Source organism: Sturnus vulgaris, chromosome Z (genome assembly GCF_052056855.1).
Source record: "Sturnus vulgaris isolate bStuVul1 chromosome Z, bStuVul1.hap1, whole genome shotgun sequence".
Lineage (NCBI taxonomy): Eukaryota > Metazoa > Chordata > Aves > Passeriformes > Sturnidae > Sturnus > Sturnus vulgaris.
The window spans coordinates 25,551,997-25,566,859 of record NC_142283.1 but is presented as its reverse complement, the minus strand read 5'-3'; the positions used below and the strand labels follow the sequence as shown (position 1 = coordinate 25,566,859).

General features: G+C 35.9%; 1 protein-coding gene across 3 annotated transcripts in view; it reads left to right on the top strand.

The window, feature by feature from the left end:
• The window catches only part of TRPM3 (transient receptor potential cation channel subfamily M member 3), a 266,083-nt gene that overhangs the window by 115,242 nt on the left and 135,978 nt on the right, over positions 1 to 14,863 (top strand). For all 3 annotated transcript variants that reach the window (XM_088156004.1, XM_088156006.1, XM_088156003.1), the window contains exons 2-3: positions 12,901 to 12,980; positions 13,621 to 13,825. In XM_088156004.1, the coding sequence (XP_088012130.1) occupies positions 12,901 to 12,980; positions 13,621 to 13,825 (285 nt within the window). The remainder of the gene's footprint in view (positions 1 to 12,900; positions 12,981 to 13,620; positions 13,826 to 14,863) is intronic.

Sequence of the window (14,863 nt, the reverse complement as noted above, 5' to 3'; positions counted from 1 at the left end):
GAACAACATTAGCAAAACTCAGAGGCTTCAATTAACCACTCTTTATTAAAGGTACTAATCTCTATTAAATGAAATCCTTCAAGGGTTCACTTTGAAACAATGCATAAGTAGTAATCAGAAAGTCCTGATACAGGGGCCTGCTGGGGCAGATAGATGGAATGTGCTGTGTAATCAAATCCTAGGAGATTTAAATAACAAAAGAAAAATGGACAAACTTCTTAAGTCTTTTTAAGTAAAAAAGGTATGGGTTGTTTTCTTCCTGGTCACTAGATTTTAATATTCAGCATAGTAAAAACGAAGTATTACATTAAAGTCTTTATTTCAAAGTCAAGTCAAAAGGAGAAAGTAATTGAAAATTGCTTATATGCCCTCCTTGTGAATCGCCCCCATTATACAACTTTGCAAATAATAAGACTTACTTCTTAACTGTTTTTTTTGTCGTTATCTGTACTATAAGAATTCATTAAAATAAGAAACTCTAATTAATCACAAATTACATGTTTCATTCCTTCCAGAATCCTCTAGAACATTGCAGGCTGCATTCAACATAGAGCACTGGAAAGCAGTGGGGATTTTTATCCTCCGTCACATGTATTTGGGTGTATAGTATTTAATAACTTTGCAGAGTTCGAGTTTATTACTATAAGCACTGCATTGTCTTTCGACAAACAATATTTGATTGGTATTAATTTAAAGAAAGGCCTATACCATCTTGCTTTCCAAAGTGTTTCCATCTGAAGGAATAAGATTCTTCAGACATGCTTGTGTTCTGATTTCTGTCACTGCAAATCTCAGAGTAAGTCTCATAGAATGGAAAAATAAAAACAAACGAACCCTCGCAAAACAAACAATGAGCAAAACAAAAAACCAAAACGAAACACCTCAGTGAGGTAACTCCCAAAATACTCCCAAGGTGCCTATTATAAGATTTCATATCAGTCACTTTGTGACTATTTAAATTCCAGCTCTGTTACAAGTTGATGAGCATAATTGTAATTTTGGTGGTCTTGTCTAAGCCTTCAGCAGCCCCTACCAGCTTTCGTGGGGTGACAGGGTGGAAGTTGTGCCACCATGCCTGTGGTGTTAACATTTTACCCTACATGATCTAAGCCATCCTAGATCATCTGAGCTCTCTTCTCTTGTATACCTTACCAGGTAGGAAAGTAGAGACAGTTGTCTTCTTCCTGTCTTCATGTTCAAATGCCTTCACAGTGGCTTTCCAAGCTGTTTCCTGTCATGGTACAAAAACAATCTTAATCCTCTGCAGGCTGTCTCATCAACCAATAGTCTTTACCATGACTATTCATTTCAAAATTTTAGGAAGAAAGAGAAAATGGGGCTCAGTTGCACAGAGTGGGGGTATTGAACAATGAATGTTTACAACCTTTTGGCCTTTGTATCTGAGTCCTTTGCCAAGGTTTCAACAAGAGCATTCATGCTTGCTGTTTGCTTATGTTGGTGTGTTGGGGATCCTCCACACCCACAATTGTGTTTTGTGCTTATGCTTATATAGATACAGTTGCAGGAGTTATTGCATGTAAGGAATATTACATGCCAAAGAAGAATGATTTTGGTTTTTGTTTTTTGTTTTGATTTGATTTGGTTTTCTGTTTGTTTTTATTTTGTGTTTTTGTTGATATTGTTTCTGGCAGCTGTTTAACAAAACTAGGACAAAGAATTACCTGTTAAAAAAGCACAAGAAACTGTGGTAGCAATGTGACAGCATGGGAGTTGTTTTCCTCGTTGTTAGGCTTCAGTCCTTCAAATTTTCCAAAGTCATAAACCGTGGGTTGCCCAAAAGCAAGAATTTTCAGGATTTGAGATTTAATGAGGTCCACCCAGGTTCACTGTAAAATTCTAATCCTAATATTAATTCAAGGATTAAAACTGAAACTGTAGGACTGTCTTAATAGTCTTTTTAAATCAAAGCCAGAACAGGGTGAAAGAAGGCCTTTCAGTAAACCTTTAAAACATCAAACAAAGTTCATTCTATAAATTAAAACAAAATGGAAAATCCACTGAAATATTTGCTATTATCTATAATGTAGGTCGCATTTGTGTGTTAATACACAGCATGGTTAATATGATTAAATTTTTATATAGATGACCTTCAAATTAAATTCTTACAGAAGAATTTAAAATTAAAATCCTGCTTGAGATTTTATGTAATGTCTTTTCCATATGGAATTCTGCAGATTTAATCAAGTTTCAAACTTACTGAAACAGAAATACTAGCTGACTCTTTTTGCAACATTCCTTTTAAGGTAAGACTCTCTGTTCAGATCAAACAAGAAACATGAAAAAGTACCTATGTAATTTATATTTCCAGTGACTTTTTTCTTTTCTTCTTCTGTGATGTAACAAGAATTTATATTTCAAGGCTATTCTTTTCCTTATAATTTGACTCTGGAGAAAAGTCATGAAACTTTATAAATTCTTATTTGATGACTGTCACTTTAGTATTAAAGAATACTATGTGTTTACTTTTGCTTAAGCTACATGGTTAGAACTAAACATTGGAAGAAAACAGGTATAATGGATTTATGTGTGTAGAAAGAAGAAAATATAAGACTAAAGCATCCTAGAAAAATGGGTGTGCTTTTTCAGTCATACTTGAGTCATAGAACATTTGGAATAACTTGCATTGAATGTAACTTATAATATTTTACTTCCTTTGCCAATTAAGGAAGTGCATGCTGAGGAGCAACGTGTGAAATTGCACAGTCCACAGGGAAAACCACAAATAATTATTTTACACATGGAGCTGTATGGCAAAAACTACATTACATCTTGCATTTATGTAAAACTGGGCGCAAAATGTGATAGATTTATGTACTTTTAAATTCTATCTCTCGGAAATTTTCCTGTTTTCAGAATGTTATAGGGCTCTTGGATCAGGTAGTCTGACTACTTTCATCTGAGAGAGAGAAGAGTTGACAGCCGTAGAGGCAGCTGTCTTTGTTTTTCGTTTGAAGTTGAATCAGACTGATGATGAAGAGAAGGAAAAAGCAAAGTGGCATTGACAAGGGGAGTAAAGGACCAATGATCAATACTAGAGCATCAGCCTGGATGAAAAATATTGTAGTGTAGTAGACAAAGGCCTGCAAGTTCTCTTGTGTAGTTGTGATTCTAACTGAGAAATACTAGGAAGATAAGGAAAAGTCTTTGACATGAAAAAAAAAGTCATTGTCTCTTGACCCTGACAGGTATGTGCATGACATAAAATTCTTATGGTCTGAATATGATCAAAAAGCATCATAAATATGTCAGTAGTTTTCACACGTGTCATTTTTACATGGACACAGCAATGTAGGTTACAAAATAATATCTAATGTGGAACCTTTTTTTGAAAAACTACTGATTTACATAATGTTATAAATATTTGGTCAGAGGTATAGAATCTTTCTAGTTCTCCAATGGTCTGTCTGAGTTTTTCAGATATGCTGAATTATGATATTTTAAATATGCTTCTTGCATCATCACACAATTGCACACACTTCCCTCACAACAACATTGTATGTTTAAAGCATGAGTAAGATTCATGGAAACAGTTTTTCATACTGTTCACAACAGCTGAAGCAGGCTTTATCTGACAGTGTTTCAAATTGATCATTCACTTCCATTGCTTCAGAAATGCTGATATTGTCTAAGTGTTTCAAACTTCAGAGTTCACAGCTATGTAAGTTTACTGTAGACAATACAATGAAGCCATCTTTTTGTAAGAAAAAGATATCTATATGTTATTACTATATTCCTGATCAATTCAGGAATTTAATCATTAGATGATACTTTATTTATTTATTCCTGAACTAAAACATTGCATTAGGTAGGACAATTGAAACTTGGATGATATTTTTCAGGAAAATCAAATATTAACAGTCTCTAGGACTTTCTCTAGGGGAAAAAATGCTAACTATACAGCTAAGCCTAGATTATAATAATTCGGAAATACCAAAATCACTAGGAAATAAAATACTATAATGCCAAACTTCATGGGAGTTTTTCTAAGAGAAACATAACTTACTGCAGGGAACAAGTTTCCTTTCTCAAAAACAGATTTAGGAGAGATTTGCTGTGTTTACTAATGCAATTGGCAACAAGATATTTTTAATTAATTTTTTTTTTGCTTGTTTCTGCCTTACCCCTGCCCAAAATCGAAGGTCACTAAGGGTTGCATGGCAGTAGTTTAATTAAGCAGCTTTGGACATTCTTTGATATTTTCCTTCATGCAAGGCAGAGAAGGAAGGTTTGCAGTGGAAGGAGAGGAACAGCTGTTCAAGCAGTTGTGTGGAAGGGTCCATACCTCCCAGAATGAGACCTGGGGGAAAGATCTGCTATATTCCTGGCTGCAGGAGCTATTGTAGAGGTTGGAGGGCTGTTCTTTCTTCCCCTGTTCAGTGATGCTTCTGTCTTCTTCTTGAGGTGCATCTGCTCTTTTTGTTCTGACCACATGTGAGCAGGTACAGACAACAAAATTGAGAATAAAGCAGTTACTTCTTGATAAATATTGTATTTCTGAACGCTTTTCCATTCATGCCTTGTGCTAATGTCAGAGTAATAGCTGTGATTTGGATGTAAAATCTGAAACCTAAAATCTTGTCTGTATGTACTTCGTCCATTCAACATCCTGTTTGGTGAAAGATAGCCGTTTGAGTCAAAGTCAAAAAATATCTATTTTGTTAATGTGCTAGAAATGTTTTCCTTAGATCTGATGACAGTATCAAGACTTGCTAAGATTCTACTTAGTTTTGTTTCAAGTGTTAAATCACTGGTATCTTTTGTTAAACTTTTCCCTGTAATATTTAAGAGTTAGCTAATGTACTGCATTTCTTTTCAGTTCAAATATCACAGAATCAAGGGTCACAACGGATCATATAACCAAAAATGACATCTGAAGGAAATTTTGAATCTGTTCTTTATAATGCAATTTGAATGGCAAATGAGGGAGAAATATTGTAACTTAATCCAGAATATGTCCACCATCTCTTTGAAAGAACATTATAAACAACCTAGCATTAAAAAGTACTCTTGTCAGTGTCACCATTTGGTTCTCAAAATCTAAATGATACATGGGGCTTGGCACATGCCTGAAACATCTCTCTCTGTTATTTGATGTTCCCTAGGGCAGAATTCAGTAAAATCTGGTGCTTAAAAGCATTGGGAAAAGAAAAATAGGAAACACAGATTATAGGACAGAAATTAAATAGCTGCATGCATGCTGGACTTGTGCAATTTAGTACTCATGTTTTACCTTTTAAAGATGGCAAGAATGATCCAGGAGGCTTCCAATGCAGTTTGCACACACTGATGAATCTGACACAAACATAGTTACAAGAATAGCCTAGAGATGTGTTGGAAGTTTTACCACAGTCTGAGGTCATCTGGCATGATGTGCCCAGGCTGGAGGTGGTGAAACCATGGCCTCAACCAAAGCCTTGTGACAGAGGGTGCCAGTGGGACTGCATTATTCAGGGGGCTCAAGAGGGACGTGGGAGTGACTATAGGCATCTTAGATAAGCTGAAATGTGAACAGCAACATGAAGATGGTCCAGTTGAATGTTTAGGCTTGAGGAATACCTGGAATACTCATTTGTTCAGGCCCTTTCATGCAGCTATGTGCAATTTAATTTTAATTCCTTCATCAGTTCAGCACCCACACAGTGGCTAACAAAACCACCTCAATCTAATGAAAGAGCAGACAATGTTATAGCTGTCATACATTTATGGGATAAAATGACAAGAAATCCAGTAGTTCAGACCAGAATTAGATTCAGAACATAACTCCTACGTGTGCATTTGAACTTCATGATTTTTATTAGACAGCATGAGACCTTGCTTAACATGGAAGGTATTTTCTTTTTTTAGTTTGAAGAGTTAGGAATAATGTTGTACTCTTTTAGAATCCAGAATTTTGTGTGTTTTTCTTTCCAGCCATGTATTTGCAGCTATAGACTTGTATGGTATTTTTTTTTTATTATATTTTTAAGCTGCATTTGACATAAATTAGAACTTCATATAGATTTATTACTGTTATGTAATAAAGATTTTGTTAAAACAGCTTGATTTTTATAGCACTTCTTCACCATTAATATTGTAAATTCTTTACTACACTTAAGGGAGGTATTGGGGTTTAGCTAGATACTCCTGTGAAAGTATACCACAGTGTTCAGTTGTGATGGTCAAGAAAACAAAATCAATCCTTCCTGGGAGTTATTAGGCAAGAAATAGATACCAAACTACTGAATGTCCACTTGCCACAATAGCAATCTGTAAGCAGTCCACCATTGGTGCACAGTTCTGATTCCTCCCAGAAGGAAGAATCAAGTTGAAAAAGGGTTGGAGAGGGGCAGCAAGGATGATAAAAGGTAATAAATGGTTTCTATGTGAGGAGACACTTCTAATCTGGAAAAAAAAATTCTTCAGAAGGCATTTTGAAAAACAAGACTGGTATGAAGAGGATGGATGGGAATTGAGTGTTCACTGCCTCTCTCAGCAATGGGAAAGTCACATTCAAAAGAAACAGAAGGAAGTGTTTCCCTCTGAAGCAAGGAGAAAGATGTGAAGATGTTGAAAGCTTGCAAGGAATCAGCAGGCAAGTTGGTAGGAGAAATCCCATGAAGACTTACAGAGTATGTAGAAATCATAACTCTGCAGGAAGTCCATGAGCAGAAAATAATTGTTAGCTGAGAAATTCTTAGGGGAAAGCATTATACACATTTGGTGTATTTTCCCTTTTTTATAGCCCTCATATGTGACACTGGTAGAGATCAAACAGATCATCTGATCAAGTAAGGCTCTCTTATGAAAAAGGATTTATTTACTAATTTAAAGAACTTTAAACTCAGTGATTTTGGTGAAATCATAAATATGTATCTGAAGAAACCTCATGAATGAAGCTGATAGGCTTCATTCTTCCTTTTATATGGTAAAACCCATAAGAAGAAAACACTTTTTGGAAGTGCTCTTTATTCAATATATACTTCATTTTAGTGACATTTTCTTTAAAATTTTCCTCTTACACTTCTATAGACCTTTAGGAGGTCTGTAGGAACCTGGATGTCTACACCAATTTTGAATCTAATCATTCTCCCTAGCTCTTTTTAAAATATCTGTTCAGTTAATTTGTCAATAGCATGGATAATAATGACATATGCTTGTTCCAAGTAATGTCTATATAAAGCATAAGTGCACATTTCTGCAGTAGCTTTAGCAGGCACATAACATTTCCATTTCTGTGTCCTTGCACTAAGAAAAGTGTCAGATATAATTAATAAAATCATTAACTATTGAATAAAAAGCTCCTAACTGTTTTAAAATTACTCTATTTCTTTTAAGTATAAAAATTACAACTGGTAAACAATGCTAGGAGATAATTTCTGTAACATACTGTAACAATAAATTACTGTATTCTATGCCCGCCTATTCTATACTGAATAAAACTTGATTTTCTTGACAATTCAGCATTGTTTTTGTAACAACTCTGATGATAAAGTCCTTGAGAAGCCTATTAGAAAAGGAACAAAATATACATAAGTACATCTGTAGTGAATAAAGATCAGATTGCCAGCCTCTAAGATGCTACTAGGAATCAATGTCTGTTAGAAAATGAAATCTTTTGGGACAGCCCAGTGATTCCTGGGTTAATGTCCAGACAGGTAAATTCCTAATGCTTCAAGAATGACTTAAAAGTGCTTATAGTGCTTATAATTGCACAGTGTTGAAATGAGGCTTAGAAATTTGTCCCGAGCACATCTTGTAATAAGGTCTAACTGAAGTATTGCCTTCCTTTGTACTAATATAGCTATATATGTTTATAGATACAGGGTTCTTATTCAGAGACAGTGGAATTTGTAAATTGTAAATTTGTTCCCATTTGGTTAAGGAATACTAATCACATCAGTTTGCAATAGCGCAATAGCGCTGATTCCTCTCTGTCACCATATGCTCCTCTAAATCCTCTCTGTAATTTCTGCTTCAGTAATACTCCATTGCCTGTCCAGCTGCTCTGTCCCCCTGCAAAGCAGAGAAAGGCTTTAAACACCTCACTTTCCCCAATGAAATCTGTCTTTAAATATTCGCCCCTACCTCCCATGAGCAGTCAGTACTGACATTGTGAACTGCTGCTTTAATATTTTGTTTCATGAACAGTGAGCTGGGTGGAAGATTTTAAAGAATATGTATTTTTTTTTCATTAAATGGGCAGCATACACCTCTGAAAGCACTATTTTGCAGTTTAAAAAGCCGCTGTCTCTGTGTATTGGATCTTCCTTTATACTTCTCAAAAAAATAGAGATATGTATGGTGCTGGTAGTTTCATTGCCACAGAGTCCCAAGTTAATGCATCTTTAAATGAGCAAAGACAGTTGTAATTACCTGTAGCAAGAGTTGAATATGCCACTGGGTGACATATAGGATTTAATATAACCATTTTCTTTTATTGATTTCTTAAAACAAAGGATGCAACTTTTGCCCCATGTTACTCTGCAAGCTGGAACATGAATCCAAGACCAATCTCCATAATTTTGTCAGGTTCAAACACTGAAGTTTCACTTCAAAGTCAGTTAGGATTTTTAACCCATTATCTCAGTCATGAGATCTTTCCTTTCTTCACCTCACTTTTTCTCCACCCTCTTAACCAAACCAACTTCCCTGGTATTAAAAAGCAAGGTATCTTTACCTGCTGACTCCCCATCATATTCTTAACCTCACTGAACAGTTTACTACTGTTTACTACTGGCTGCAACTTCACCTTTGTCATTTTCCACAGACCATCTTTGGTCCAATCCTGTGTTTAAGAGATCTGACAAGATAAGCACAGAATCTCTGGCTCAGAAACCTCACAGGGCACAGGTTTGCTGGAGAAGAATGTGTGTGTGTGTGTGTGTGTGTGTGTGTGTGTGTGTGTGTGTGTGTGTGTATACACACGTAGAGAGTATGTGTACATTCCTAATATATATATTAATACTTACAAAATACATGTATGTATTTTACACAAAAACTTAGGGAACCAAGAGACAAAAGCAATCTCATGGATTAGTCAGCCTAGCAGAAGCTTCTCCACATGTGTGATGGTGTAAGAAGTTTGAAAGTTGATGCATATTCTCAGCCTTGCCCATTCTAGGCCCATCAGAGATAATTCACATGCAGAACACTTTAGTTCTTGTACCAAGAGTGGTTTTTATCAGTACCAAGGGTGGAGAGAATATTTTTGTCAGATGAACACTTAATGATAAGGAAAGGAAGGGATGTAGTCATATGTAGGAGTAGAGAGGAGCTAATGCAAACATGGTGGTGGGAGTTAAGAGTCAAAATACTTTATGTGTTGAAAACTCTTGAAGTAAGTAACTAAACCTATGTTTTTGCTTGGTACTGAAATAAAAATTAAGGTGTTGTTCATATGAAAATGTTATTCATCAATGTTAATATCAAGAGGACACAGTAAAGTAGTCCCCAATTTGTAAATATTCAGGTTCTGGTTGAAGTTACCAGCTCTTAATTATGATGAAAACAGTGCAGCTACTTGTCTCTGAAGGACAAAGGTTTGTGTTTATGAAAAGTTATATGCGCTACAGGACAGCAGTTGTGGTGGGAAACAGTGACAAAACCCCAGTTTCTTTGGAAAAATGCCATTGTTGATTATTTGCAATATATTTCAGATGTGTATAGATTTCTCACAGCTGCCCCATAAACACACTGCTTTCATTCTTTGGAGCTTAACAGTTTCTGCCGTGTTCTCAAGCTCTTGCCAGCTTAGTACAGTGTTTCTTTTGATGGATTGGTTTTCCTGAGTCAAACTTAAGAACTCAGAGCATCTTATCGCACTTAGACCAGCTCACTTTCTCAGGGGCAAAGAAGAGAGGAGACAAAAAGCCCATCAAGGCTTGTGCCAGTTAAATCCAAGCTCTCAAGGGATTTGTTTTTCTTTTGGCGTCAGATTAGATGTTCAAACCGAGCAATGCTGTGGGGCCATGGGTGAGTGCCCAGTGAACCCTTAACAAGGCTAATCCCACGGCAGCACATTCCCAGCAGCCGATGGGTGCGAGGGCTCTGCTGGCTCTCGTGGCTGCGCCAAGGGCAGGGCGAGCGCCTTGTGCGGCATTACCAGCCATGGCCCTGGCACAACGTGGGCAGCAGGGCTTGCTCCAGGACAGCCTCCAGCGCCCCGTCTGACACTCAGGTAAAAAAAAAAGACAGAGAAAAAGAAAATGTTCTTGGTGGGATTTTGCAGTGAGGTTAATAAAGAGAGACGCTTACCCAGAGAGTTAAACTATGAATAAACTAAACGCAAGTATGGCGTGTACTTTATGAATTCACTGTGGACTTTAAATTGTCTCGTTAACCATTACTGAAGGAGTATTTATGAAGCAAGAGAAAGAGAACATAAGCTTCTTGTTCTACTAGTCTTTGCTATAGTCTTCTAAACTTTTTATTACTTTATTTATTTGCATTATAAGTAAGAGTTTAATGCAGACAGTTTAAATTGCGAATATGTTGATTTCCTGAAGTTATTCTGTTATGAAGATGCTATAGCAAGTAGCATAATGTATTATATCTCTGAACTTTATACTTCATTGCAATTTATATCTGTTGCAGAAAGATAACTAGCATGGGGCAGTGCAACCAAATTGTTTATTTTAAATTTGGAAGAACAAGGAATTATGAGATTACTAAATCATGTATTTTGTCACCACAACTCTGCTGGGTAGGATAGTGTATTGTTTGAGATCTAAAACCTGGAAAGTATCTTTTCTTGATGTGAATAAAGGAGATTTTAAATCCAGTTATTATTTTTGCAATATTACCTTTGAAGAAGTGTGATGAAAATTCCAATACCAATTATTATTTTTGTTATTAATTTATTTTTTTAATATAGCTGTGTTTCTTCTCCACTTGCAAAGACCATATGAGAAAGAGTAGGAAAAAGAATTAAATGCCAGTTTCTTGGGTTTGGAAAGCTTGGTTTTAGACCTAAAGAAAAAATTTCAGTGACGTACCTGTTATGGCACCTTTTCATACTGGAACTTGAGATAAATTTAGTTAGTGGCCACCTTTAGAAAAGACACATTAGTTCTTTGTAGCCAGGACATTCACCACAATAAATTGTTTGCAGAAAAGTATGAAAATAATAATATATTTCATAAAGGATATTTAGAGGTTATAATAAATTAAATCTCAAGGTAGTCTCTCTTAGGTAAAGTAAAACTTCTTTGGCATTCTGAATTTCTATTTAACTATACTTTGTTTAAACAAAACAAATCTTGCCCAACCTTCTATAATACATTAACCTTCTGATTGCTACCGTGAGAAAAGCCAGTCAAATACAGTTTTATTTAATGGTTTTATGGAGTTCTGATATTTTTCTGATGGTAAAAGTGATGCTAGGTATCTGCTATTCCTACAAAATATGAAGTCTAGCAGATTTTTCAAATAAAAATGCAAGGAGACCAAAGATAAAATATTGCTAAATGGCACCAGTAACCACTAGGTCCAGCAAGGAATTATTTTCCCTGTAAAAAGAAAAAGAATAAATGCCATATACTGGGACTGATAAGTAGTAGATGTAGCTAGAAATTCTGGTTATGTTATTTTATAATTTGTGCTAGTGACATTCTCAAACTGCAAGAAATTTCTTTAGTTCACAGTGATTTTCACATGCTTCTGAAGAAGCAGAAGGTTCTAGTTTTAAACATGGAAAACGAGATATAGATTGAGTTGACAAGATGGTAACATTAAATAGTGGTGTAACATTAGTTAGTAAAAGTAATGCATAGGTATTACTTATATATCCTTGCATAGTAAAAGCTAACATCAGAGGCAAAATGCTCATATTTCCTTTAAATTGTTTAAAGTTCATTTCACATGACTTAATTCTCAGATAATTTTGTCATAGTTTATAGTTCTGTTTATGCTGTGCAGTTAAGTGGGTAATTTTATTGTTTAAATATATTAGTTAATCTGCTTTAAATTGAATTTTTCAAAGGAAAGCTTCAACTCATCTCCTTATTAAATTGAATAATAGAATTCTATGTGTGTGAATGTTTTAGAGAGCTTGCCAGATCTAATCTTATGTGGAGTGAGGATTTCCTAGATAATAAAAAATATTCCAGAACTCTGAAATTCTCTCCTTTCTTGTTTTGTGTTTGTTCTTCTCTTCTCCCTTTTTCTTTCCTACCCATCTCTCTGTCTAAAAAGACTTCTTTTGCATCTGACAATTAAGAATATGCTGCAGTAAATTTCCTTCTTTTCTGTCAACATGTGGTGGAAGAACTTGAGTGTTGTGAACAACCAACAACCAGCAACAGTTCACTGAACTATTTTAGAGGCTACCTGCCAATCAGGTGTCTCGATGTATTAAAATGTTTTGTGTCTGGTTTCAGAAACAGATCTTTTTTCTTTTTTTTTTTAAATTAAGGTGTCCGCACAGAAAACTACAGTTTCTGCCTCTGTGTTAAGCAGCTCTGTCAGTGCTTGTGTAAAAATGTTTGGGGTAATTTGGTTGGTTTGGTTGTGGGTTTTTTTTTTAAATTAGAGTTGGCTTAGTTGTATCACTGACATGGGAACAGAGGTGGTTTTTAACGAATAGGTGTAGGGCTTTTTCTGACATGCAGAAAGATTTGGAGTTTGAGTTAATTCTTCTCCAGAGATTTCTTCCTCTGTTGTGAGAATATAGGTAACAACATCAAGGTCATCTGGCTAGTGAATAAGAAAATAATATTTAAAGCTTGTGCTGGGTGCTTAGCACTAGAAGAGAACCATAGTTCTAATGTAATGTTTGCCCTCTGCAAATTATGAACTGTTTATCTGAAGAATCAGTGGAACTTTCTGTTTTCCTACAGTTGTACTATAGGATGTATATAATAAGCAAACAGAGCTCAAGGCATTTCCTTTCTCTTTTTTTAGGCACAGAAATCATGGATAGAAAGAGCATTTTACAAGAGAGAATGTGTTCATATCATACCCAGCACCAAAGACCCCCATAGGTAATTGCATGTTACTTGTATGAAAAATGGAAGCTGGTTAAAATAGAAATCTCTCTCTCTATATATATGTATGTATATACAATGGATCCAGATATAAATATTTTGAAAACTTATTTGTTCAGAAGGTCCATCTGGAGTGATGGATTCTTATGGGAACTATTTGTTTGCATTTCAAAACTTACTTCATAAAAAAAATAAATGAGGGGTGGGTCCGCATCTGTGTGTAATTTCCTTATCTTCTTAGCTCAATATTCGTTGCACTGAATATTTGCCTAAATTGGATTCATGACACATATCATTGTCAAAAGCAAATAGATGCATTAAACTATCAATTTACAATTTGTGCTAATCCATGCAAAAGCTGATTACTTGTCCTGATGTTACTTGAAGAAAAGAGATGTTCTTTAATTTCATTTTGTACATATTTAGAACAAAGCGTGATTTTTTTGAAATACAGAAAGTCCAAAGTAAACAAGACACAAGGTAAAAAAGGAAATATATGTTCTGTATGGCTTCCATACATAAGGCTTCAGGAAAGGAATCAGCAGATTTGAGAAGGGGTTGGGTTCTTTTTGTAGTTTGTTGCCCTGTTCAGTTTATACACTCGTGACTCAGGTTTTCTGTTTGTTCAATGTCATAGGTGTTGCTGTGGGCGTCTAACAGGTCAACACATTGGACAGCCTCCCAGCACCTCCACTGCTCAGAATGAGAAAAATGAAACCAGGCTTCCTCGCAATGACATCCAGTCGGAGAAGTGGTCCATCAGCAAGCACACGCAGCTCAGCCCGACGGACGCTTTTGGAACCATTGAGTTCCAAGGAGGAGGCCACTCCAATAAAGCCATGGTAACCATGTTTTTCTCTTAGATAAATAATGCTGCTAGCTGACAGTAAGCGTTCACAAAGAATGAGCGACATTCTTTCTTAACGTCATGCTAAAGTAATATTGAGTGTATGACTGGAATGTATGTTTTTATGTATCATGTGCCAAAGAGTTGGTGAACAAAATTAACTGTAAAAGCTGGAGTGCAGTGTAAGAGGAGCTACCTTTATGAAGGCTGAAGACACATTAGTGTGCTGCTGTCTTATTTTTATTCCAATGGCTACTTATCCCTCTTTTTCTGAATAATTTTAGAATTCAAGTATGATTTCCCACTGCTGTCCGGGTCTGCAAAGCTGACAAATTTTAAACATAGCAAATTCCCGTTAATATTCCACATTATAGACATGTATAGGAAGATGGACCAGTTAGACTTATGGTTCATATTTCAGTGAAATAAGAGGCATCTAATGTAGGGACTAGGAAATCCCTTGAGCAAGAAGTTGGTCCTTCCCTGTGGAGTCATACTGAAGTGTATTAATCTGAAAACTTTGCTCCACTAACTTGGAGAAACATTTCCAGCACACACACTGACCCGTGCATGTATTTCTCCTATGTAATATTACATAAAAGGAGCAATCTCTCTTACTCTATCTCAGCTGCAGAACCTGGATCTTTGGGAATGATAGAGGAGTATGTGCCTAGCACTTCATGGCCAATACACTGCTTTGACAGAGAGAGCAGAAGCTGAACTCCTGGACGCTCTGCAGAACAATCCAGTACTGTTTTCTGTGCATGAATTCTTCCCAGTAGATATCTCAGATCTGTCATAAAAAACAGAGATGAGAGACTCTGAAAATCTCAGGTACTATGCTAGCAGGGGCAAAATATTTTCCTTAATGTGTACAGAGGTCCTGGGGTTGGAGTGACTACTCAAGTGGATGGTTCTGTTTGTGGAGATGGATGGCTTCTTTTGATAGAAACTAGAAAGCACCAAGAAACAGGTAATTTCTCTGAGAAATTGGTAATTTCTCAGAGAGTATCACAGACATATATGTTCATTT